This window comes from Amblyomma americanum, chromosome 8, assembly GCF_052857255.1.
Source record: "Amblyomma americanum isolate KBUSLIRL-KWMA chromosome 8, ASM5285725v1, whole genome shotgun sequence".
Classification (NCBI taxonomy): domain Eukaryota; kingdom Metazoa; phylum Arthropoda; class Arachnida; order Ixodida; family Ixodidae; genus Amblyomma; species Amblyomma americanum.
Window position 1 is genome coordinate 22823218 of NC_135504.1, and position 27359 is coordinate 22850576.

General features: G+C 50.5%; 1 protein-coding gene across 3 annotated transcripts in view; it reads right to left on the reverse strand.

Annotated features, from left to right (window-relative positions):
• Positions 1-27359, reverse strand: part of LOC144101102 (cerebellar degeneration-related protein 2-like) — a 138502-nt gene that overhangs the window by 35644 nt on the left and 75499 nt on the right. For all 3 annotated transcript variants that reach the window (XM_077634116.1, XM_077634119.1, XM_077634117.1), the window contains exon 2: positions 20910-21022. In XM_077634116.1, the coding sequence (XP_077490242.1) occupies positions 20910-21022 (113 nt within the window). The remainder of the gene's footprint in view (positions 1-20909; positions 21023-27359) is intronic.

Here is a 27359-nt window from a genome sequence, read left to right on the forward strand (position 1 = left end):
CAGATCATAGTGAGGCCTCCTCGAACGCACTTTATACGCTCGAACACCGAACAAAAAAAAAAGCGAAGACGAGCAGTGAGGAAATGCGGTGGAGGAGAGGGCGCCCGTCAAAAACAGCGGCGAGCCGCGGGGAATCCCCGAGGCAGACTTGGAAGAAGAAGAAGAGCAAGGAGAAAGCAACAATTGCGCTCAAGGCGAGAAGAAGAGCACGGAGAAAGCAACAATGGCGCTCAAGGCGGCGCGCTTCAAACGCGGCCGCTTGCCAGCCTCGCGAGGACCGCAGCGCGCCCTGGAGAAGGAGCGCTCCTCGCCTTCGCCGAACTACGGCCGTCGAGAATAGTATACCCACCACACACACACACACACACACACACACACACAAGTCGTTTATAAAATTGCCTCCGCAAGAAAGCAAAACGCGAGGGGGCGGTAGCGAGTGAAGCGACGAGCGAGCGGCAAAACGCCTTTCTCGGCCTGTCAGCGCGGTATATATTCTATATAGCGAGAGAGAGCGCCGCACTGAACGTCGGACCGACCTTCCAGACAGACTAGCAGAGCCGCGTTTCGCGCTATATATGGAAGGAAGATGGACCCTACAGAGGCGCGGTCACAGCGTGACCCCGTAATTGCGGGTTCCTTAAGCACCGCGCAAGCGCGCGTAACTCCGGCAGTCGAAGAAGACGCAGGCAACCCCCCCCCCCCCCCCCCCCCCCTTAATAGAAAGTCTGTTCTTAGTCAACCGCCAGCTTTAGAGCAGCTGCTCCTCACTTGCTACACGTCGATGTCTTAAACGAGAGGCGCTGCAACGACGGAACAGAGGGCGCCACTATTGCGGGTCAGAGAAGGAGACGTCTTTATTTATAGGGAGCATTTACGAAGGTCAAACGAAGGTCGTTGTTCCGCAATAAAAAAAGATTGGCGTCGGCGGGGTTGTGCGCTAATGGCGCTTCCGCACGTGTCCCAATCGTGGATCAATTTGGGTCGAAGTTTAACTGCGCGAGAAGCGATGGGGACAGATTTAGACGCCTCGCCCCCCCTGGGCGCTCCGTTCGTTTTTACTGGTCCTGCCGCCGCACGCAGGACGAGGTCGACGATGAAAAGAGACAGCAACCGTATCTGGGTCACTCACTGCTAACGATCTGACTGCAAGTCAACAGAGTGTGGTACGTTGTTCGAAAATTTTTCCGCCTGAATTTTTGTAGATGTTCCGGAATCAGCAGCGACACACATACACACGCACGCACGCACGCACGCGCGCGCGCACGCACACACACACACACACACACACACACACACACACACACACACACACACACACACACACACACACACACACACACACACACACACACACACACACACACACACACACACACACACACACACACACACACACACACACAAAATGTTGTAGTCATATTCGCCCCGCTGAATCGGCTGCGGAGTGCATTGCCCTCATGAGAAATCACAGACAAGCTCACAGGTAACGCCCCCACTGCACAGTTTAAGACCGCCGCGACACTTATTAACAGGGAACGGATGACGATGATGATAAAATTTTACTTTCTAGAGAAAGGAAAGCGGAGAGGAAAGGTTGTCGAGCAGGTCAGGGTGGCGCTCCTAGCCCAAGGCGCCACTGGCTCGCGCACAAGCCGGATTAGCTTGTGCTGTGTGCCCGGATTTCGGCTGGTCAGGCAAAACTTTCTGACGGGTTAGATGGTGCATGATCTTTTCTGAAAATTCTGCGCCCTAAATAGACGTTCAGAGGGGGAAAGTAGAGACTACAGGCTATTACTGTAGGCTACGAGGGACGCCGTAGTGGAGAACTCCGGATTAAATTAGACCACCTGGGATTCTCTAACGTGCGCTGACATCGCGCAGCACACGCGGAAGGCTTTTCCGTTTCGCCTCCGCTGAAGCGCAGCCGACGCGGCCGGGACTGAACCCGGGTCCTCCGGCCCTGTAGCCCACCCTTACAAAGATTTCTTTAGACAGTCTACGGACTGTCCATAGAATTCTGTCTATAAAGTCTATAAAATGTCTCTGGACAAATGCTAGAGAATGATCTATAGACAATACAAATCCTATAGACAGTCTGTAGGCCATACACTTTTAGTATACTTTTGTCTATAGATAGTCCATAGACTATCAATGTACAAAAATAAACATCTATAGGAAGGCAATATAGCCTATAAGAGGTCTATAGACTATCTATAGAGCATTTTATAAGGCCACCACCCTAACCACTGATCCACCGCGGCGGCTGTTTGAAATGGTAACTTAATCGCCGAATAAAGCTGCGATGGTGTTCAGACTTCTCCGCACCGCACACCGCCGGGTAGGAGGGAGCCCGACGATGACGTCATCAATGGCGGCAGTATAGCTTCTACGCAGAAACGCTTGCTCGGAGGAAAAGAACCAACGCCGCCGAAGTCAAACCCCGCGAAGCGTTTGTTAAAAGGCAAGCGGCGAAGCACGGCACGGTGTGGGTGAAGGCAAGCCAAAAACCTGAAATCCAACCGTGCATCTTCTCCGCGCTTCTTTGACGCTGTGAGGAGAAGCCTGAAGGTCGTCGCGGGTTTATTAATGGGCCGCTTACAAGAGGGAAAAAAAACCTGACATGTTTTACCTAAAAGCTCGACATTCGAATCACTGAAGAACCAACGTCGCCGAAGTCAAACCCCACGGAGGGTTTTTTAAAGGCATGCGGTGAAGCACGGCACTGTGTGGGTCAAGGCACGCGAAAACTTGAAATCCCACCATACATCTTCTCCGCACTTCTCTTGCGCTGTGAGGAGAAGCCTGAAGATCGTCGCGGCGCGAAGTTGCAGGGGCCCGGCGATTACTTCGTTACAGTCGTAGCTTCATTACATCCAGTGTTCACCGAGCTTCCAAGGGGGCAAGGCAGCAATGTGGGCTAGTTGGTTGTACATTTGGTGTGAATAACGCGCTGTACAAGTGTAGCGCGTTATTCACACCAAATTCCAAGGGGCATTGTCATTCCTTCGTTATATCCGTTATTTCGCTATAACGATGTTCAACTATCACCATGGATCGCTTCCTTCGGCCCGATGGAGGGCGACAAGTCGGTCCCTCCTCTTGCTTTTTTTCATTTACTCGGCAGGGAATTTATTTTGCTTGCCATGACTCCTAGGAGTTCCATTCTGTCTATAACGAAATTTCCGACCCCCCCCCCCCCCCCTGCACCCGTCGACTCCGTTAACTGAATGCTCACGTACAGCCACACGCACATCGTTTCATACCGTCGTGTACCGCGTGACGCACATACCGAAAAGGTGGGCGAGGGCGCAAGGCAGCAGCAACAGCGAGCAGCCCGCAAGGTCAAACGCGTCTCCCCCCCCCTGCTGTCGCACGGGAAAAAAAAGCAGACAAAGGGGCCGCAAATATGCGGAGCTCCCAAGTGGCACCCCCGCGACGAGACAAAAAAAATACTAAAAGACAAAAGCGAAAGAAAATAAGAAAAAGGAATCCGCGCCGAGCGCGTATCCACCCTCCTCGGGTACATTCTCACGGCCAGCTTGGCGAGATGACGAGAGGGGGAGAGAGAAAGACTACGCATGCGACCCGCACGGCATACACGGGGACAAGACACGCGCGTAACTGTGGGAAGCAGCCTGGATACAGACACACGCTCACTGTGCCAACGCGCTAACCGCTCCGCAAAACGCTCCGACGGCACACTGAGAGACCTCTACAGCTTCGCCTATATACCACTGCCGCCGAGCAGCCATGGACGCGGTTTGCTGAATGGCTGAACACGTAGAGGATAACTAGACGACCCTTAACGAGTTCAGTTTCACCCAGCGATTAGTTACTTAACTAGTACCGGGAATAGTGAAAGAGCGTTTAGCGAACTTCATAAACTCGGTGCGTGGTCTTAAACGCGGGAACTTTAAAGAGCACCCCGCGTCTTCACATACCTCGTGAGTTATGTGCGCCCGTCACGGTACACGCCTCGTATATATGCGCTTTAGAAAGTACGCCAGTCTATTAAGCAACGCCGCTGTCTCAACTGCTCTGACGCTCACTATAGTATACGCGCTTCTGGCCTCAGTCGTACAATCGCACTGTGTAAGAGGCAAGAAAGACGAGAGAAATTATAAAGCGGCGGGGTGTCTCGTTGTGGCGTCCATTGTGTTGTCGTGCGACCCGCGGTGACCTTCTTGTTAATCCAGCCGTGTATGCGATGTCCTTGCGTTTGGGAACGCAGCAAGATTGAAAAGGCGTAATTAGGCGCCGGACGAAGAGATTTCGGTGCCACGCGACGTTATGCCTGTCACACGCAAGCGTAGACACTGTTACACTCTAAGCAGAAAGGATTGAAAAGGGACTAAACTGTCCTCTGTCGTACACCTTTTCATAGGGAGGACAGCTTACTCCCTTTTTGCACCCATTTAGGAGTATTAATGTCTACGGGATATACGAGAGAATATATCTTGCAGTGCGAGGCAGAGCCGATCGCGCCTCACTGAGGGCGTATAAGTGAAGTGAAAAAATGCCGCAGAAGGGATCGTGTGCGCAGTAGACGCACACCATTATAAAGTCGCCGCGCAGACGCTGTGGAGTAATGTTAAGCGAACGAAAGAACTGCTCCTTCAAGTGCGCGCTACGCTAAGGCTGCGTTACGCTGTCGGACGCAGTTGCGAGGCAGGTACAAAACGCCTCGCATATGTTACACAGACCTCCCAATTCGAATGTCCTCGCAGCCTTTGAAACTTTCTTCACATCCGGTCGTACTTTGTAAACTCACAATGCGTGCAGAGTGCTGAATAACGACCAACCTTACGTCACGGGTTCACCGCGGCCCCCCCGCCTCGCTTAACCATCGCCGCAGGACACCGCACTCGACGAGGTTACTCCGTTAACGAGCCAGTACACCCTGCTCGTTAGACACGGAAGAGAGAGGGCTATAGGGGCCCATATAGCGGCCACCTCCGGCAGCGCGCACCCTCGCACTAATACTGTGCACTGTTTGTTACAGTGGGACCTCAGTTGAATGATGATCGCAGCGCCAACAGCAGAGACGCACGTCCTGGTTGTGTTCGTGTTGTTCGTATTGTGGCCTTGAAGATATGGGACATGAACAGGGCCAATCTAATCGCCCACCTTGCTCTGATAATTAGGAGTCGACGGACACAGGTCTATTCATGACTTCTGAAGCGCCTTGGCACTAAATGGCGACAGTAACACGATAGCTAGTATGCGCCAGGGCACCAAAGATCCATCAAAATGTCGGCACCCCCTTTCCCCCCCTTGCAGGAAAAAGGTCTCTCCCAATGATAACCCATTATCCTTGCCCCGAGCTAGACGCGGCCCCCTTATCACAGCAAACTTCACAGGCTGCTCTGCTGCTGAGGCCAGATCGGCCTCGATTACGTTCTGGCTGCTTCGGTATCCGCTCTATCCCCGCGACAGAACACCAATTGCCAGATACGTGCATTGCACACAAGCCGCCATACACAAGCCGCGCCTTTATAAGCGCGCGAGCAGATCTGAGGACTGGGCAGATAGATGCGATGACGTCACTGAGCCTCAGGCTTCCAAAGCACTGCACGGCAGGTATGTGAGATGCCCTGCAGGAGGGACCGGACGCGACGAGGCGCCGCGGTAGCCCAATTAGCAGCGGATGCCATGGCCACTGACACGGAGCGGAGTATGCTCCGGACGAAGGAGGGCTGTCCCTTGGCCGCTTTCACCACAGACGTCCAGTGACGGCGCGTATATTTTTGCCTCGTATTTCTTGTGTCATTTGTGAGTTTGAGCGGGCCCGGGCCTCTGTGAATGCGAGTGAACCCGTGGGGTGACTAAACTTTTGTGAGGATGCTCGAGGGAGCACTGGTGATTTTGCCCGGAGGTATGTGGTCGCCTATAAGGCCCAGGTAGGCCACAATCTACGAGCCTGCAGTGTGCATTAACTGCCGCGGCGTTCACCGTGCTAGCCCCGGAAGCCCACGCAGTCCAGCGAACAAAATGGCGGCGCCCAGGGAGCGCTTATTGGAAGGTGCCCTTGAACGGACTCGCTCCCAACCAATGGGGTATACGTACGCTCAGGATGCACCTAAATATATACACTATACAGTGGTGCACAGACTGTCCCATATATTTTTACATTCACGGGAACATCCCGACAACCATAGGAAAGTAGTACGAACTGCTCAACGAGATTCCCTCGTCTATAGAGAGAGGTCACGAGTATAAAAGCAGGCATCCAAAGAACCCGCACGTGGTATACTTTCCAGACTGGCTGGAGCTGACCTCGCATCTCCCGTCACTCCCGAAGAGCAAGGAACACTCGCACCCTCAAACGGCCTAACGTCGCATTTAGCGCACGTTTTCCAAGGCATAGCCAAGTCATAGCCAAGACATAGCTAGCCAAGGCACGTGGCCAGGCCATAGCCGAGAAACAGTCAAGGCACCGGCCAGTCTTTTCGGTCGCGCTATAGACGGGACAATCTGTGCGTGTCCACTTCTGCAGCGAGATGTTAGGGCACAAAGCAACCCCACGGCTGCCTCAATGCATCTGCGCATTTGGTGTCTCGCGAAGAGACACCAGGAAGGAGTGCCCGAAGCTCTCTAGCATGTTACAGGGTCGCTTGACCTCGGGAACGTTTCGACGGCCGCAATCCACGAATGCGTCGCGGGACTGAGAGCGGGCATCGGGCTCCGTTCCACTGCTGTGGTTCGACCAAGAGCCGCATCTCGCCGTGTCAACAGAGACCGCCGGCAAACAATCGAGCCGGGGGCGGTCGACAACGCGGTCAAGAAGGCGTGCCCCGATTTCTTTTCTTTTTTTTTTTTTGCGAGGAATATCTATAGGCACTCCTCTACCTCTTTCTGTCCACACACAAAGGCGAAAAGGGCCGGGGCGAAAGCAAGCGGACCCTGCTTCGAATCATAAAAAGGCCCACTTCACCTAGGACTGGGGCGCTGGTTTCGTCACGCCGACTGGCTACAGCAGCGCTGGCGAGTCTGTTCAAGCGCGCTCCGTATCGGCCTCTTTGGCTGGTTTGATTCTCTCGCTCCAAGGTTCAATAAAACCTACTAGCCTATATATATATATATATATATATATATATATATATATATATATATATATATATATATATATATATATATATATATATACACACACACACACATTGAGGTCGTGGGTTCGGACACCAACGGCGGCATGGTTGTTTTTTTTTGCTGCTTTATAATTCATTTCCTTTAAGTAACAGATTAAGCTAAGTACTATTCTCCCATCGTTCAGCACAACAAATTGATTAAAAAAACAGAAACATTCCTCTATGCACCTTGGTTTTGGTAACTGTTGGCTTGCTTCATTGGTTTGTCAAACGAGCACCTCATTTCCTTCCCCATATATATATATATATATATATAGCAGACAGGTTAAAGGAAATGAGGGGCCCGTTTGACCAATTTATGAAGGGAGCCAACAGTCACCGAAACCAAGGTGCATAGGGGAACGTTAATTTTATTATTATTATTATTTTTTTAATGTGTTATGCTTATCAGGGGGAGAATAATACTTAGATTAATAAATTGCTTAAAGAAAATTACTTATAAAGCAGCAGAAAAAACAACCATGCCGCCGGTGGGATCCGAACCCACGACCTCCGAATATCGCGTCCGGTGCTCTTACCAACTGAGCTACGGCGACGGCTGTCCAATCTGCTGCTCTCGTGGGTATTTATGTTTACTGCGTGTGAGCGAGCCTTGAGAGTGTTCACCAGCGCCACCCTCGACCATAGCGGCGGACGTAGCACGTCCTGTAATACCGCGAGCGTGACGTAGAACGTCATCTGACGGAGAGGGCGGAAACTGTGCGAGAGCCCTCTTATGCTACCTATGGCATCAAGACTGCCAGAACCGAGACCCTCGTTAAGCTATTAGCAGACAGGTTAAAGGAAATGAGGGGCCCGTTTGACCAATTTATGAAGGGAGCCAACAGTCACCGAAACCAAGGTGCATAGGGGAACGTTAATTTTATTATTATTATTATTTTTTTAATGTGTTATGCTTATCAGGGGGAGAATAATACTTAGATTAATTACAGGACGTGCTACGTCCGCCGCTATGGTCGAGGGTGGCGCTGGTGAACACTCTCAAGGCTCGCTCACACGCAGTAAACATAAATACCCACGAGAGCAGCAGATTGGACAGCCGTCGCCGTAGCTCAGTTGGTAAGAGCACCGGACGCGATATTCGGAGGTCGTGGGTTCGGATCCCACCGGCGGCATGGTTGTTTTTTCTGCTGCTTTATAAGTAATTTTCTTTAAGCAATTTATTAATCTAAGTATTATTCTCCCCCTGATAAGCATAACACATTAAAAAAATAATAATAATAATAATAAAATTAACGTTCCCCTATGCACCTTGGTTTCGGTGACTGTTGGCTCCCTTCATAAATTGGTCAAACGGGCCCCTCATTTCCTTTAACCTGTCTGCTAATAGCTTAACGAGGGTCTCGGTTCTGGCAGTCTTGATGCCATAGGTAGCATAAGAGGGCTCTCGCACAGTTTCCGCCCTCTCCGTCAGATGACGTTCTACGTCACGCTCGCGGTATTACAGGACGTGCTACGTCCGCCGCTATGGTCGAGGGTGGCGCTGGTGAACACTCTCAAGGCTCGCTCACACGCAGTAAACATAAATACCCACGAGAGCAGCAGATTGGACAGCCGTCGCCGTAGCTCAGTTGGTAAGAGCACCGGACGCGATATTCGGAGGTCGTGGGTTCGGATCCCACCGGCGGCATGGTTGTTTTTTCTGCTGCTTTATAAGTAATTTTCTTTAAGCAATTTATTAATCTAAGTATTATTCTCCCCCTGATAAGCATAACACATTAAAAAAATAATAATAATAATAATAAAATTAACGTTCCCCTATGCACCTTGGTTTCGGTGACTGTTGGCTCCCTTCATAAATTGGTCAAACGGGCCCCTCATTTCCTTTAACCTGTCTGCTAATAGCTTAACGAGGGTCTCGGTTCTGGCAGTCTTGATGCCATAGGTAGCATAAGAGGGCTCTCGCACAGTTTCCGCCCTCTCCGTCAGATGACGTTCTACGTCACGCTCGCGGTATTACAGGACGTGCTACGTCCGCCGCTATGGTCGAGGGTGGCGCTGGTGAACACTCTCAAGGCTCGCTCACACGCAGTAAACATAAATACCCACGAGAGCAGCAGATTGGACAGCCGTCGCCGTAGCTCAGTTGGTAAGAGCACCGGACGCGATATTCGGAGATCGTGGGTTCGGATCCCACCGGCGGCATGGTTGTTTTTTCTGCTGCTTTATAAGTAATTTTCTTTAAGCAATTTATTAATCTAAGTATTATTCTCCCCCTGATAAGCATAACACATTAAAAAAATAATAATAATAATATTAAAATTAACGTTCCCCTATGCACCTTGGTTTCGGTGACTGTTGGCTCCCTTCATAAATTGGTCAAACGGGCCCCTCATTTCCTTTAACCTGTCTGCTAATAGCTTAACGAGGGTCTCGGTTCTGGCAGTCTTGATGCCATAGGTAGCATAAGAGGGCTCTCGCACAGTTTCCGCCCTCTCCGTCAGATGACGTTCTACGTCACGCTCGCGGTATTACAGGACGTGCTACGTCCGCCGCTATGGTCGAGGGTGGCGCTGGTGAACACTCTCAAGGCTCGCTCACACGCAGTAAACATAAATACCCACGAGAGCAGCAGATTGGACAGCCGTCGCCGTAGCTCAGTTGGTAAGAGCACCGGACGCGATATTCGGAGGTCGTGGGTTCGGATCCCACCGGCGGCATGGTTGTTTTTTCTGCTGCTTTATAAGTAATTTTCTTTAAGCAATTTATTAATCTAAGTATTATTCTCCCCCTGATAAGCATAACACATTAAAAAAATAATAATAATAATAAAATTAACGTTCCCCTATGCACCTTGGTTTCGGTGACTGTTGGCTCCCTTCATAAATTGGTCAAACGGGCCCCTCATTTCCTTTAACCTGTCTGCTAATAGCTTAACGAGGGTCTCGGTTCTGGCAGTCTTGATGCCATAGGTAGCATAAGAGGGCTCTCGCACAGTTTCCGCCCTCTCCGTCAGATGACGTTCTACGTCACGCTCGCGGTATTACAGGACGTGCTACGTCCGCCGCTATGGTCGAGGGTGGCGCTGGTGAACACTCTCAAGGCTCGCTCACACGCAGTAAACATAAATACCCACGAGAGCAGCAGATTGGACAGCCGTCGCCGTAGCTCAGTTGGTAAGAGCACCGGACGCGATATTCGGAGGTCGTGGGTTCGGATCCCACCGGCGGCATGGTTGTTTTTTCTGCTGCTTTATAAGTAATTTTCTTTAAGCAATTTATTAATCTAAGTATTATTCTCCCCCTGATAAGCATAACACATTAAAAAAATAATAATAATAATAATAAAATTAACGTTCCCCTATGCACCTTGGTTTCGGTGACTGTTGGCTCCCTTCATAAATTGGTCAAACGGGCCCCTCATTTCCTTTAACCTGTCTGCTAATAGCTTAACGAGGGTCTCGGTTCTGGCAGTCTTGATGCCATAGGTAGCATAAGAGGGCTCTCGCACAGTTTCCGCCCTCTCCGTCAGATGACGTTCTACGTCACGCTCGCGGTATTACAGGACGTGCTACGTCCGCCGCTATGGTCGAGGGTGGCGCTGGTGAACACTCTCAAGGCTCGCTCACACGCAGTAAACATAAATACCCACGAGAGCAGCAGATTGGACAGCCGTCGCCGTAGCTCAGTTGGTAAGAGCACCGGACGCGATGTTCGGAGGTCGTGGGTTCGGATCCCACCGGCGGCATGGTTGTTTTTTCTGCTGCTTTATAAGTAATTTTCTTTAAGCAATTTATTAATCTAAGTATTATTCTCCCCCTGATAAGCATAACACATTAAAAAAATAATAATAATAATAATAAAATTAACGTTCCCCTATGCACCTTGGTTTCGGTGACTGTTGGCTCCCTTCATAAATTGGTCAAACGGGCCCCTCATTTCCTTTAACCTGTCTGCTAATAGCTTAACGAGGGTCTCGGTTCTGGCAGTCTTGATGCCATAGGTAGCATAAGAGGGCTCTCGCACAGTTTCCGCCCTCTCCGTCAGATGACGTTCTACGTCACGCTCGCGGTATTACAGGACGTGCTACGTCCGCCGCTATGGTCGAGGGTGGCGCTGGTGAACACTCTCAAGGCTCGCTCACACGCAGTAAACATAAATACCCACGAGAGCAGCAGATTGGACAGCCGTCGCCGTAGCTCAGTTGGTAAGAGCACCGGACGCGATATTCGGAGATCGTGGGTTCGGATCCCACCGGCGGCATGGTTGTTTTTTCTGCTGCTTTATAAGTAATTTTCTTTAAACAATTTATTAATCTAAGTATTATTCTCCCCCTGATAAGCATAACACATTAAAAAAAAAATAATAATAATAATAAAATTAACGTTCCCCTATGCACCTTGGTTTCGGTGACTGTTGGCTCCCTTCATAAATTGGTCAAACGGGCCCCTCATTTCCTTTAACCTGTCTGCTAATAGCTTAACGAGGGTCTCGGTTCTGGCAGTCTTGATGCCATAGGTAGCATAAGAGGGCTCTCGCACAGTTTCCGCCCTCTCCGTCAGATGACGTTCTACGTCACGCTCGCGGTATTACAGGACGTGCTACGTCCGCCGCTATGGTCGAGGGTGGCGCTGGTGAACACTCTCAAGGCTCGCTCACACGCAGTAAACATAAATACCCACGAGAGCAGCAGATTGGACAGCCGTCGCCGTAGCTCAGTTGGTAAGAGCACCGGACGCGATATTCGGAGGTCGTGGGTTCGGATCCCACCGGCGGCATGGTTGTTTTTTCTGCTGCTTTATAAGTAATTTTCTTTAAGCAATTTATTAATCTAAGTATTATTCTCCCCCTGATAAGCATAACACATTAAAAAAATAATAATAATAATAATAAAATTAACGTTCCCCTATGCACCTTGGTTTCGGTGACTGTTGGCTCCCTTCATATATATATATATATATATATATATATTGCTATCGTTCGTGTGCAGGTACTGTAAAGGCCCTAAAAATAATTTCCTGGAATAATGACACTACGAGTCACGAATTTGCTCTTTATGCAAAAACAGTAAGTAGCATAACAACGGAGAGGCGACGCAACCACAAGGGCAGGAAGATCAAAACACACTCCCCGCGATGTTGTTTGTTTGTTTGTTCGTATGTGTTTGTTTGCTTGTTTGTTTGAGCCCCGTTAGCTCCTGCATAGTGCCACGCCTACGCAGCGGAACAAATTTACGCCTTCGTCGATCGATCGATTTATCTATCCATTGATTTGATTGATTGATTGATTGATTAATTGATTGATTGATTGATTGATGCAACGATTTATGTGGGATGGCTCATGACGCGCTAATCCGACAGGGTGTAGGTAGCGATAACACCGTTACGCTGCCGTCGTGAACGTGCTAAGAGGTGGCTTCCTTTTGCATTGGTCGAGTGCCAGCAAGCCCTCTTTTGGCAAGTCTAATTTTTCCACAAAAAGGTCCTGTCCTGGCCGCATCGAACGCGGACGGCAGCTCCTTTCTTAGCTCGCCTATACAACGCCTGCGTGTCACGCATTCGGCTCGAAAAGGTCGAAGGTCGCCGCTATTTTCGGCACTGAACTCTTAAGAGCTACCTGCCAACACCTGCTCGTACTGAGAATTGGACGAGTTGTAACGCACGAATTTCTCGCCCGTTCTCCCCAGAGTCCAAAAAACCCACCTTCGTCGAGGGCCGAGAAAAGGTCTATAAACAGGCGTACGTTTACAGTATATCGGCCACTACGAGGTAGGCAGGCCTGTACATAATATACGGTCACACTCAACGCGTCTGACCGGGGCGCGCGAAATTCGGCACAAAGCGCAGTCCAACCGTGGCACCAAGTTTTTTTTTTTTTCCTGCCTCGCGTGCAGGGTATATGCGACGGCTCCAATCCTTTCTTCGGTGAAAGCCGCTACAGCCCCCATAATGCGACTGCACAAAGGGACCGTATAACACTCTGCAGCAACAAGCCCGCCAGCGCGGGTTGTCGGCTGGAATACCCTTTTGTCCGGGCTTTCTCCGCGAGTAAACCGACGTTGGGATCTTTCGCGTGTTCGCCGCGCGATTTCACGGCGCGAGGGGACAACAAACAAACAATCAAACAAACAAACAAACAAACAAACAAACAAACAAAAAAACAACGAAGAACAAGCGCATCGCGCGAGATACGAACGCGCACGATCGCAGCAAGAAAACGTTAGAAATTATGCGCAAGGAGGATCCTTCGCTATAGCGGGTTCACAAAGGATTCGTATAGGGGATTGCGAGACGCCCACACATTCGCTCTCCTGTTACTGCCGAAGTATGCTGAGAGCAGTTTCTCCTTTATTTCCTTGCTTCTCCTGCAGTCGCGCGTCCTCGATAGCGACTTTCAAGAGCGCTACCCTTACCTTTAGACAGTCTATAGACTGTCCACAGATTTCTGTCTATAAAGTCTATAGACTCTCTATAGACAAACCCTAGAGAACAGCCTATAGGCAGTACAAATCCTATAGACAGTCTAAAGATAATCTATATATTTATGGCCACTCACTTCGAGTAGATTTTTTTGTCTATGGACATTCGATATACTATTAGTAGACAAAAATATAAATCTATAGTAAGGCAATAGAGTCTATAAGAAGTCTATAGACCATTTTTATTAGGGTAACGCCTTCAGACTGCTTTCCCGTCCCAGCTGATGTGCACCAAGGTAAATATGACAAAAAAAAAAAACCTGGGTGACTACAGGCCGTTTTCAGCTACACAAGCAACGTGAAATGTTCCAAGGGCTCAGAGGTGATGGGCAAGTACACACAGAGTGATCATTAGCTGGTGTATAGGCGCGGAGCATTCAGTTAATGATCACTCTGTACGACTGAGAACGACACCGCTCGCCTTTTGTTTTATTGTTGCCTAAACAAAAAGCTTATTACAAGAAAAAAAATTACAAGCTCTAGAATTTTTATAAGTGGTTTGTTCAAAGTTTTTCAAAAGCTTGTTCAAAAATATATATATTCAAACTTTAAAGAGTCGATTTCGTTTACTGTTGCGATTGGCCAGCGGACGAATAAAGGACGCCGCGGACCGTGACTTAGTGTTAGCAACTGCTGTTTTTTTTTTTAATGTATCCTACTATAATTACCCAATTTTCTTTCCATCGCAATTCATTTACTTTATACACTTATATGTCATAACGACGTTTGAGTCATGTTGCGACCTTCTAATCATCAGTCTACTCATCATCATCATCAGTTTTATTAAACCCTTAAAGGACCCGGTTGGGGTATTACGTAAGTGCTCGGGGGGAGGGGGGGGGGGTAACGCAAAGAAATAACAAATAATTGATGTCCAAAACAGAAGAATAAAACAGTAAAAAGGCTCAAGTAGAAAACCGCACTTCAAATGACAGAGGCGCTATAATGAAAAGGAAGAGCAAGCAACAATTTATGATGCAAAATGACATGTCAGGCATTGTCTGAATCTAACAGGATCACGTTCCATCACAACATGTCCAGGAAGCTCGTTCCACTCCGGAATTGCAGTGGTAAAAAAAAGATTTGTTAAATGCGTTAGTAGATCCATGTAGCGCCGGATGCTCATGGAGTTGAACAGACGAGATGATGTGCGCACTGGTGGAACTAGTAGATAATGACGCAGATTGGTGAAGTTGTTAAGTTTATGGAACAGACAGAGGCGAGAAATTTTCCGTCTAAGGGCTATAGTTAGCTGATTCCGAGAGATGTCTTAATACCGCTGATGATGCAGCGAATGCCATAATTTGAAACGGACGCCGCGATTACGGATGGCCTCAATTTCGTTAATTAGCTACGCCTGATGACGGGACCAAATTGCCGATGCGTATTCGAGCCTTGGGGGAATGAAAGGTTCGTACTCAAGTTTACGAATGGATGGTGGTGATAGCGAAAGTGACCTTCTAATGAAGGTCAGTGTTCTTGAATCCTTGAAGCGTCAACAGCTACGCTCATTCCATGTTAGTTTATTGCTGATTTAATCACCGCTGTAATTCAGCCGCTCCACGTGTGAAGTAGCCGCCTTACCCACCATTCCACAGATTCTAGACACTATTCCGACGGGCTATACGGTGCTTTCCTCTGAACAGAGACCCCAAACGCTGTCGCTTTAAAATTCCCTGTTGTACCGTTGTGTTTTGAGTACCCTTTCATCCTGCTTATGCCTATGCTCTACATCTCTACCTGCCTCGTTGTGGTTGTTCTGGCAACAGAGCAACGGCACACTACAGGCTCTGCGCACTAATGAATTATTTATTCTTCTCTCTTAGCAAACTCGCCGGTAGACACTGGCGCTTCCTTCCGTTCCCTGCGGTTATAATTCCTTCCAGCGTTGCGTAACAAGCTCTGGGAGTCATAAGGGCTAAGTCGCTCGGCAACCTTGGAGGCGCCAGCGAGGCCAGCCTTCGAGGAGAGCACGCCAGCACAGGTGGTGTTTTTAGGAAATGAAAACGGGAGATTCCGCGGCGAGATAGAGCTTTCTCACAGGGTCGCCGCGAAAACAGCGTCGCGACGCTGCATACTCCGCCGCGCTCGGGAATGCAGCGGCGCGTATACCGTCATGCTCAAGGACGACGAAAGCGTCGGGGCGACTCGTCGGCGCCGTGAAAGGGACTCGTCGACGCGAAAAAACAACAGAAAAGAAAAAAATACCAAGGACACTTAAGGAACTTACGTGCGAGCAACGCGAAAGCATTGCAATTCTATTTTAATTTCATTCGAAGTATAGTTGAACCTCGTTATAACGAAGCCGGCGATTACTTCGCTATATCCGTAGCTTCGTTATATCCGGTGTTGACCGAGCTTCCAAGGGGAATCGTGATTTCTTCGTTGGACCCATAACTTCGTTATTTAGCGTTTCGTTAAAACGAGAGGTTGGACGGTATTCCATTTCTAATAAAATTTTATTCTAATTCCGCTCTAATTCTATTGTATTACTTTGTAGTTGGCGCGGTTGTAAGTACTAGTGCTGCTGACTATCACTGGTTAGCATTTCGTATTTTCCCGCCATCAATAACGCCGCAGCGTTTCGACCGATCGCGAGTTTTGTAACGCCGCCACTTTTTGGACCCGCATTTTAGGAGGCACATTTTTGGAGACGCCGGGTTACCGCTGAAGAGAGACATCCAATTATTTCGCATTAAATCAGCGCAAGTGAACATGACATCTGCAAAAAAAGAAACACACAGCACCTGGACGCGTCTGGTGTCTTCTATGTTTTTTTTTTGTATTAGGGCGGTGTTTATACGCGCGGCTTTACTGAACAATTGCGAAATGAATAACTATTTAGCTAAAACCACAGTCACCTAAAGACAAGACTTACATGAAATTCTGGCGCGATGAGTGCCAGCTATCGTCAGTTTTCCCACAAACGGACATCGGTCGGTGTTTATAACCATCGTTATAAGCACGATCTTTTCCGAAATCCTAAAGTAGAAAAGACAAGAAGTGTTCATGCTGCGATATTTTTTTTTTCGTGCATGATAACGTTCTAACACCGCTCTACAGAAACTTCGAGAGAGACATATCAGGAAAGCATAGGGTCACGAACAAAGGTCGTTCTGAGAGCAACTACCGTACACTCATAACCATCTGCCACGGTGCCATAACCATCTGCCATAACCATCTGCAAACGGGGACGAGATCGAAGAAACACAAGCTACAGGACAAGCACTTATCCTGTGGTCTACATGTTCCTGTGTCTATGTTTCCGTTGCGCTAATACTTTCCAATGACGAATGACCGACCAGCCCACACGAAGATATTGATCGACGCCCCTCCGTTGCAGGACGCAGCCTTCAGCAAGCAAGAGGGCCGTTTATTTCCGGACCACGACCCTGTCGCGCTCCCCGAACAGCTGACACCACCGAAGGCCGCAGCTGCAGGAACAGCCATAAGTGAACAAGTGCAGTGGTAAACACATACAGGACGCTGCTGTCCGTCGCTCTTAGTTGGGAAAGGGAATCCACAGCGACACTGCCATCGTCTCCTTCCTGAGCAGTCACGTATAGTCACAACGTACAGAAAAACAAACGCCTCGTGAGAAGGCCCGCAATGAACTTCCCGCGACGCAATCGCACGGCCAAGTAGAACTGAGATGTAGTGTGCCAATTCGGGCTGTTTGGTTGATTGATTAACAACAGTCACAGCAGCGCAACGCGCAACGACGACAGAAGGAAAGTCTTTCCTTTCAGTTGTCCTTGTGTGTTGCGCTGCGCTGCCCCTCGTTAATCGACCAATTAGACGAAGTTAATTGCGTCCAACCAACGCAGAACAAGTATTACACATTCAACAGTCACGCCCGCAATCTACAATCTTGAATGAATGAAAAGTGGCGCGCAACCGGCACACGAGAACGCGGGGTGTGTAAGGTCATTCAGGCGTGAGAACAGCCGACGCGCCGGCTTTATTTAAAGCCTTCGCCCAGGACGAAATCGAGCAAACACACACTCTGCCGAGTGACTCTATATAGGCAAAGATGTATAGAACACGGCCAGATTGATTTTTCCCACAGGCGGACCCGCTGACTTGAAGGTGACGACCGCAGCGCTGCGTCCAAGGTTACGCCTATTACGAACACTCGCTTATTGCGCAACAATGGGCCTCCGATGGGTGCCCCCGGCCGAACAGGGATTAAGGCCGCGCCTTGAGGCGTCGAGGAGATTCTGCGGAGATAGCGCCGATGCCCCGATAGACACCACCGATAAAGCCGTACACAGGACAGAGAGCAAGGCGTGCGAACGCACACGTAAGCGGAACAATAAAGACGAAGCGAATCACAGTTCTGGAGGTCAAAGCTGCAGTACAGGTGTTGATAGAGGCGCACTGCCACAGTTCTACGACAATGGCGATGTCGCTTGTGCAGCGTGTATGACGAAGACGATGATTTCTATGGCGCAAGGGCAGCTATGGCCGATGAGCGCCATGGCGCTACACTCGGATGCAACTCAAGAAAGCGGCTTTTCCCCGTCAGAGGACCCCCTTCCAGCCAATGGCGTAGGCCGATTCTCAAGACCCGGCGAGTGTGACAAAGCAGGGAGTGGTAGATTAAAAGGAACAATCCCTTACCTCTATTGTCGGGGAGAGAACCCCCTCTCTATTGTGTCGACGCTCCCTGCATTGTCACGCCAGCAGGGTCATGAGAATCGGCCGACGCCACTGGCTGGAAGTGAGTCCTTTGACTGGGGATAGCCGCTGCTTTCTTGAGTTGTATCCGACTGTACGTATCTCCGTTTACACAAGGCCAAAAACCGATTTCCCAAGCATCTTACCCCAAATAAGGCGAGAGCGTAAACCAGCTCAAGGGAATTCTTCTACCCATTGTTTCAGCGGTGGGTAGCCGGCGGCACTGATGGGGATCGAACCCCGCACCTCCCGCATGCGAGGCGGATGCTCAGACCGCTATAGGCCACCGCTTCAGATAGCACAGCATGTGTTTTCTAAGGGCACGCATCTTTTTGTTCATGTAGGATGCAGATTTGACATGACCTAGGACTACAGCTGAACTTCGTTATAACAAAGGTGAAAGGGACCGGCGATTACTTCGTTATATCGATTACTTCGTTATAAACAGTTCTGTTATAACGAGGTTGGACTTATATACGGTTCTTCAAATTTTTGCGAGCTTTCGAAAACGCGCTCTCTCCAGACAGCCACACGAACGTTTTACGCTTGGTTTTTATTGAGTTCGACAAGCGGAGATTGCCCCAGCTCAGGTGCCTCAGTATCGATGGCAGATGCCGGGGCTAGCAAAAATCTTTCCCTTCCTTTCTTACTATTTTTATAAAAAACACTTACTACTATTACGATAAGCGGAGAAACGCTGAATTCATACCTAAATAATGCTGTTTCAAGCCGTACAGAGAATGGTCACGCTCATAACTATATACGATCAACGCTATATAGTTAATCGCGTATGCAGAAACGCGCTAGAGAAACGCGCCTAGCTTGATTGCTCTTCGCCTACTTCGCTTGGCCCTCGGGCTGTAGTAATTTATAAATAAATCAATAAATAACAAAAACCGAATTGAAATCGCGTGGCTCGCCTTTCTCCCGAACGCGTACTAAACGGTGCCACGAACTGAAAACACGCTTCGCGTACAAATGGGCGTTTAATATTCGCGGCGCCCACTAAAGAAGCCAGCCGCGGTACTCGTATAAACAATGCTATCACCACAACTACAGCGCATATGGTGTTTGTCAAACGTTTAGGGAAAAACCCCCCAAACCCCCAAGCGCAGCCGTATATGGCTGCGCTTGGGTGGATGCCACCGACTAATTACTCCCTTATTTCAACGACAGCATGGCTTGCATAGTTTCCACATAACCGAAGTCCCCGCTTCAGCAGCACAGCGTTCACTGTTACGGCGGCGCCTGATCGCTTTGGAAAGAGCATGTAAGCTAACTTATGAAGGGTGGTAATTTGGGCCCGTTGGTTCATCGCAGAAAAGGAAAATACGCAGCGCAGAAAACGCATGGATGACAGAAGAAAGACAGACACAAGCGCTGACACTACCAACCAAGCTCCCTCGCTCTAAACAAAAAAGAGTAAAAAAGGGAGTAAGATTTCCTCCCTTTCACAAAAGGGTGTGCGCTAGAGGACAGCTTACTCCCTTTTTTTACACCCATATAGGCGTATTCATGTTTAGAGCGCACCGAAAGCAGTGGTATGCCGTGACTATAACACGGACGGCAGCTGCAGCAATCAACGGCGAACGGCTAAAGCCCCCATAGAAACGACGACGTCGCACGCGTGCTCGAGGAGGTCGTCAGAGAAGATTAGACGCACGAGCGGGACGACGCCTTCAACACGTTCGTGTCGCGCGCGGCTCAAGCGGTGCGGAGCAAACAAGGCGATCCGTCTTTCTCGCCAACTGCGCGCGCGGTATAAGGCGCCGCTCATTGTTATTACGCCGCGATTCCGTCAGCGATCATCCACGCCGCAACATCTCCGCGCTGCGGCAGCGAGTGGAGGACGCCGGGGCAGATGGCCTGATGACGATCACGTTTCGGCCGTCCCCTGCCTGCGCTGGGACGATGCGTGCATGCATTGGAAAACGTAGCCGCTGCAGAGATGATGGCGCAGTACGCCGGAGAGGTGAGCGCGGTGCAACTGACTGCCCAAGAGGGCTTGAACCACGGCGGGCCAAGGAAACCGAAATGCAACACGCTGTCTTGTGTAACGCTCACTGAGCGCGACGCGTGTACAGTGTGTCTGTGAGGCGCTCCGCGATGCCGATGCTACTCTCTGAATTACGACTCTACGCGTGGGCTTGTAGCAACCCCGAGTCGAGCCGCCACATAAGCCGCAAGTGGACCAGTGCGGGGAGTTAGGAGTTCTAGATTAAGCGACGTATAGGCGGCGATAAAAGACGGGATTCGCAGCACATACAGAGAAACAAAAGGGAAACAAAAAAGCGTCGTTTTTGTTTTGTTTTTTTACTGCTATACAGTCCCCCGTCATTCTTAGGGCTACGGTGTCCCACGAGGCAAGGAGCTGAGCCATATAGGTTTTAGTGTTGTCCTCGGCGCACGCCTTATCACGCGTTTCAGTTGGTGGAGTTCCCCTTTGTTTTCTCAAGTGCGACAATACTCGAAGAGGAAACGGGGGGCATTTAAATATGCCCACCGGCAAAACGTGCGTATCCGGCCTCGGTGTCCCGCTAAATGCGCCTCAAGCACCGGCGGCCTCCGTAGCAACGATGGCACGGTGAAGCGGGTGGTGACACCGCAGTTCCCCAAACCCCTTCAGAAGCAAGCGAGTCCCAAGAGAGCGGCGGCGCCGTATACCTGCAGCTCCTGCTCCTGTTCCTCGATGAGTAGCTGCTGTTGTCGCACCGTCTCCTCCAACTCCTGGTTCCGCTCCAGCAGGGTCTTGCCCAGCTCGGCCGCCAGCTGGAGGTCTGCAAAGGGGCCACGAAAGGGGGTCGCCACATTAGCACCCCATATCTCCGATAGGGCATGATTCCGCACCCCAGAACACGCAACCAACCACGTAGCGACCAGCGCACAAAAATATACGAAGACTGCAGAGTATAGGATACAACTCAGGAACGAAGCGGCAAATGCCCTTCAGAGGAGACTCTCCACCCAATGGGGTTCAGCGATTGTCAGGACGTCGCGGTTAATCCGATCAATCCGCGGTTAATACCCTTTGCTGCAAGACTCCGCAATGTCACACTACCAGGAGCAACACGATTAACCACAACGTCAAGACAATCGGTTGACGCCGTGCATTGGCTGGAGGAGCTCCTGTAAAGGGCATTCACCCGCTCGTTCTCGAGTTGTATGGGACTATAGATACGGAGTGTCTATCATTCGTCCCACCCCTTCCGTCTGTGTATGTTGTCTCGCAGGTTTTTGAGAACAGGAATGGACTTGTCTCTCCTAGCAGCGTCTACTTCCACGTAACAAACACTCCACTACCATCTGAGTGCAGTGACGCCCATAATTAACAGTCTGGTCAGCGCGTGCTAAAACAGCCAGTCAGCGGTTACACGGGAATACGACTCTGCAGCCAAACCAGTTAAAGGTCCCCAGACGGTCGAAATTATTCCGGAGCCCTCCACTATACTACACCTCTTTCTTCCTTTCTTCTCTCACTCCCTCCTTTATCCCTTCCCTTACGGCGCGGTTCGGGTGTCCGCCGATATATATATGAGACAGGTACTGCGCCATTTCTTTTCCCTAAAAACCAATTATTATTATTATTAGCCAAACCAGCGACCCGTAATGCTTCGCACGTAGCCATCGGCAAAAAACACCACTCAAGCACGAACGACATACCGAAGACAACACGGGGTTACCGGTCTCTTTTCTCGCTGTCCTGGTGCAAAATGCTATCGCATGCTCGTACACGTTAACCGCACAAAGTGCAATACACTTCCGCGCGTTACAACAAAATCAGCAGCGACCAGGTTCACGGCCAGGCGGAAAAGGCGCAGCTATAGGCAATGCCGAGCGGCAAAACAAACCGCTTCGTGCGGGGATAAGAGCGAGATATATATAAATCGCAGCCACGCAGCATTAGACATCGCGCCGGCAAAGCAGAGGCTAAACCGGTTGCCAGGCAATATATACGAGGGACAGACAAGCGCGTATGTATAATCCCGGACCGCGTGTCCGGGCATATATATATGTACGAGGCACGCCAAATGCGGCGTGTTCGGTCACCCCACAAACACACACACATACAGGGAAGGGTCACAGCCGTCACTACGCGGTTCGGTTTACGCGCGGTTGGCCGCCCTCGCGTCACTTCCGGCTCTGCCAAGCAACCCACTTTGCACGCTTTGCGAAGAGCAGGGTTGCAGCAAGGTCGTACAAGAGTTGACCGCGCTCTGCTCCAAGAGCATATATATACGCATCCGATAAAGACTGGCCTCGACCGAGAGGCGTCAATCAGAGCGAGCAGATGTTGTCCGTCAGTGCGCGAGGTATGATGCCCTGTCAAAAGTAGAACACATTTGCGCCGAGGAGGCGTCTGCGGTCGCACGCAGCAGTTGAACGAAGAAGCACACGCGGTGGTGCGCGGACAGTGTATAGTGCCTCCTGTCAAGTGTCACGATCAAACGATACACGCTGCTAAACCGCGCCGATGAGGCGTTCTGCGGTTGAGTGTGACTATACGCTTCTCAGGGTCGGAAGACCCCACGGGATCGCTGTAGTCATTGTGTCCTGAAGGCGGCGAACCACGTGCACATGCACAAACTTCGATCACGCTTCGATTTTGATGGACGTCAATGAACGGCGAGCGGTCGAGACCGTTTGGGAAATCTTCTACAGCAGTGTCCTTAATATAGAAAGCAAGCGTGCGCGCACGCAGAACCTATAGAGACGATTACTACCAAAATTATGATCAAACGAGCTCTGCCAATGTCAAAGGATAGCAAAGATGTACAGAGTCGATCACACTTGTCTGGAGCGCTCCAGGGGTGTGCTGTAGGCCAAATTAAATTAAATCCTATCGCAACTGCTTTGCTGGGGATAGATGCCAGCGCGGTTAACATGTCTATTAGGCTGCTCTCCAACGAATTTATTATCACTGAAAGTCAATACCTACTTCAGAATTTCGCTTTATTTCCGCCGGGCGGCACCGCTAGAGCGCTCTAGACAAGTGTGATCGACTCTGCACAATTGCCCGTTGTTGCAAATGGGTTGCAAGCCCCAAGGGTAGCGTTGGCCTGGCGGCCTGGGGCAAAGCTGGAAACATCCGAAGGTCCCGGCAAAGGATGAGTCGACTGGCAACAGAACAACTTGTTTATTCAGGCATCTCAAAAGAGCAGCCGGTCAGGGCGACCACGTTACTCGAAGGAAGAAATCGAAGTCCCCCGTTGGCGTCCGGGGCAGCTGCTTTTTATACCCTCGGAGTCGAGGGCAAGAAGGAACGGCTTGGGATGAGGCGCCCGATACGGCGACGCTCAGACATGTCCAGACGTGACGTGCGCGTCCGCCGGGCCGGCGCCGGTCAGACCTCCTCGCCTCCCAGTTGGGGAGCTCCTCTCCGCGGCTGCCGCGCTTTGACAAGCGTGGGCACCAACATGCACACACACACACGCACACACGACGACAGGTGGCATTGAAACCTGCCTGGACGCGCTTGGCGGAAGGCGTTGCGGCAGCGATGAACGGATCAAAATGACCGCCACATTGAACGAAGCCCCGGCGTCCGTTGCATCCGCGCCGGCTATACCGCGCGTCGTAGGCGAAACGTAACACCGTCCAGTCGGGTGCTCGGGGCGTCCATAGATTTCGAGTGAGCAAGGTCGAGGAACAAGAGGGGAAACAGCCGGGCCAGTTGGCGCATGACAAGAAAAATTCAAAGCGCTAAGGACGGGACAAAGTGAAAGGAGCGCTGGCACGTGTGTGTCTCCTTTCACTTTGTCCCGCCCTTAGCGCTTTGGAGGTCGAGGAGTTAAGTAAAGATTAACCTGGGAGGGAAGGGCGCAGGCCATCACACAAAAAGGTATAACGGTTCGGTTATGCGGTGTAACTCTTCCCGTGAAAGCGACAATAAGCGAGAGCGCGCACTCATCATATATATACGACAGTCGTCGATGCACATTGGCGAAGCATGTGTGAGCGAAGAAAGAGTTTGTTTTGTTTTATTTTAAGGTACCGAAACGACTCAGGTTATGAGGGACGTAGTGGGGGGCTTCGGATAATTTCAACCTCTAAACAGAAAGGAGTAAAAAGGGGGTAAGCTGTAAAGGAGTAAATGAGGGTGTAAGGAGTAAAGCACACCCTTTCATAAAAGGGAGCGCGCTAGAGAACACCTTACTTCTTTTTTACTCCCATATAGGCGTATTATTAATATTTAGAGTGCAAAGACCTCCGCGTGTTCACAACACTCCAAAGAGAGCACATGTTTTGGCTCTAGGAGTCAAAGCAAAGGTTGATCGCCTATAGGACATCGACTCCGTGAGATGCGGCTCGAATTCTCGTACAGTGAAAGGCATGCCTAGCCATGACCGAAACTTTATATTCTTTGCATTACAAAGGCGAACTTTGGCGTGCACGGCAAGCGTCACGCATAGCCTCTGTCTCATGGCGCACCTGGCTGAAATCTCCAGCACCGGACGATCCAAATGACCCCGGTCTGTCAAGCCGCCTGTACGTCCTAGGTGCTTAATTAGCTGCCTAAATAAAGTATAACACCCCCACACTATTCACAGCATGCTGCTACACCACAGAGTAGCTGCCGTCTCGTCAAGCTGCAAACACTATAACAACAAAAGATGCCCTTAACGCTCCTTCCTCTCTTCATTTTGAGGCATAAAGGCACCGCACAGACAAGGCTAAGGAATAAATCTTTGACTGGAACGAACAATTAGTGCCCGCTGTGTTGATGTGTGGAACTGCGGCGTTTCCGATTACTTTGTATCGTATTTAAAGGGAAGGGAAGGGGTATTTCTGGTTTAAGTTTTTTATCCAAGCACCAGCAAGTTTCGGTCACTTCAAGCCGGGCACCAAACTAACGGCCACGGCGTGCTCGAAGCATTATTCGCCCCGCTCCGTATACATATATAGCGGCCTCTGTCCGCCAACCGCAACATCCGCACTATACGCAACGCTTATATAACGACGGCGACGGTCGTCTACGGCAACGACGCCATCAAAAACAGAATGCGAGGATATAAAAAAAAAGTAAATGACGACACGGAGCCGTCAGAAATGACGGGGCGGCGCACCACGCATTAAAACCCCCGCCGCCACAACAGCCCGCGGGGATGCGATGTTCCCACCAAGCCGCCACAATCGTGGACTCCGCACACCGTCCACCTCCTTGTTCTCGGGCCGGCGAATTCTTCGTCCCCCTCGTATGATCACATCTTCCGGTTCACGACGTCTCCGCTCCTCGGTCTTCGCGGCGGCGGCGGACGCAAGGTCACCGATTTCGCGCCAGCCAAAGCACCCCCCCCCCCCCTTCGCCTTTCTACTCTTTCATTTCCTTTCTTTATTCTTTTTTTTTCTCGCTCTGACCTCCCCCCGTCCCCCTCCCACAGAACGCGGCTGACCCCCGGCAACCCCCACCGCGCAATGCCTTCCCAACACGGCGGATGCCACGGGCGGGGAAGCTAGCTATAGCGGCGGTCACAGCGCGGTGGGGGGCAATGAAACAGGCGCAGGGAACGTCCCCGTACATACGTACGACGCGGTTTGAAGGTGATCACTTTAGATTTACCCTGCTCGGATTAAACTTCTCTAAATCAATATCTTACTCAAGACGAAGGAATGGGGTCGGGCAACCATGTAATGCGAAGGCAATGTAACCGCTGGACCTTAAGCGTAGCGGAGTGGATTCGAATAGAAGGCAAGCGTAGCAGGGGTCGGCAGAACGTTAGGTGGGCGGATGAGATCAAGAACTTTGCGGTGGTATACGGTGGCCACAGCTGGCAAGTATAGTAGTAAGTAAGTAGTAAGTGGTTGTTTATTAAAATAATAATAAAAAGGAAGGAAAAGATTTTTGCTAGCCCCGGCATCTGCCATCGATACTGAAGCACCTGAGATGCATGCGGCAGCGGAAATAAAGCATGACAGGCAGAATGGAGAAATTAAATGAAAGAAAGAGGTGGGAAGACCGGTAGAGAGGATAGGGGGATAGGTAATATACGCAAACTATTTACACAATAAAAAATGTTCACAGGTTGCGCGCGTGATTAGTTCATGATGGAGCAATAAAAACACACGCGCACAGCACTACGTTGACAACAACTGGAGTCCAGTTGTTATTCGTCCAAGTTGGAACTCGAGGAGCGTTCGGTCACTGCGTGTAACTACCTGGCGGAGAACAGACGGGACGTCAAGCCCGTTTGTTCAGCTGGCAAAGGACAGGGTCAACTGGAGATACATGGGAAAGGCCTTTGCCCTGCAGTGGGCGTAGTCAGGCTGATGATGATGACCTATACTACCTAACTTCCATTTGTCAACAGCGTCCGTTTAAACACACGCACATGCTCCGTCGTCCCAACTGGTTCGCAGCGCAGTGGCTACCACAGTTGTGTGGTATAGGCTCGCAGGGGCGCAGGGGAACAGCACACACGCCGAACCTCTCCACTTTCCGGCGAACTTGAGAACAGCACGCTACACGAGGCGAGAGCTTCCGCAAGCGTGCTGCTCTGTGCTTCCCATGCCTATCGCCGGCGTCTGTAAGCCGTCGCCTGGCACCGGTATATATCTTCCACTGCGCTGCGAACAAGTATTGAGACGGAGTGCTTTAAAGCGAAAGGCAGTGTCCCGGCACGCGCAACCTAAGTCGGTCGCAAAAGCACGCCGATGCAATCTCGCCTGCCGCAATCGGGAGCGTGTTTTTTGGTGGCGGTTGGACCGCTGGAAATCGTTACGATAGAGCGAACGCAGTGAAAGAGAAGGAAGAAGAACGACAAACGCGGGATTCGATCTCGCGACCAAGCGCGCCGTCGTCCGATTAACCCCGGAAAGCGGATTAGGGGGGGGATTAGTACATGGGGTAAAAAGAGGAGAAAAGAGCGATAAAGAGCGGCTCACAGAAAAGGAAGAGAAACTCGCAGAGGCACTTGCGCGCTCGTGATGGCCTCATCTGTTCTCCGCTTCGCTTCCGGGAAAAAGAAGAAAAAAAAGGAGCCGGGAGGTGGAAAAAAGCGAGCCGCTTCTCTTCACGCCAGCTTGGCGGTTTCCTCGCGCACACGACGCTGAGGAGTTCTCAGCAGGAATGCCCGAGCGAGTTGTTGCCTGCACTGTCACACCCGCCGCGGTGGGTAA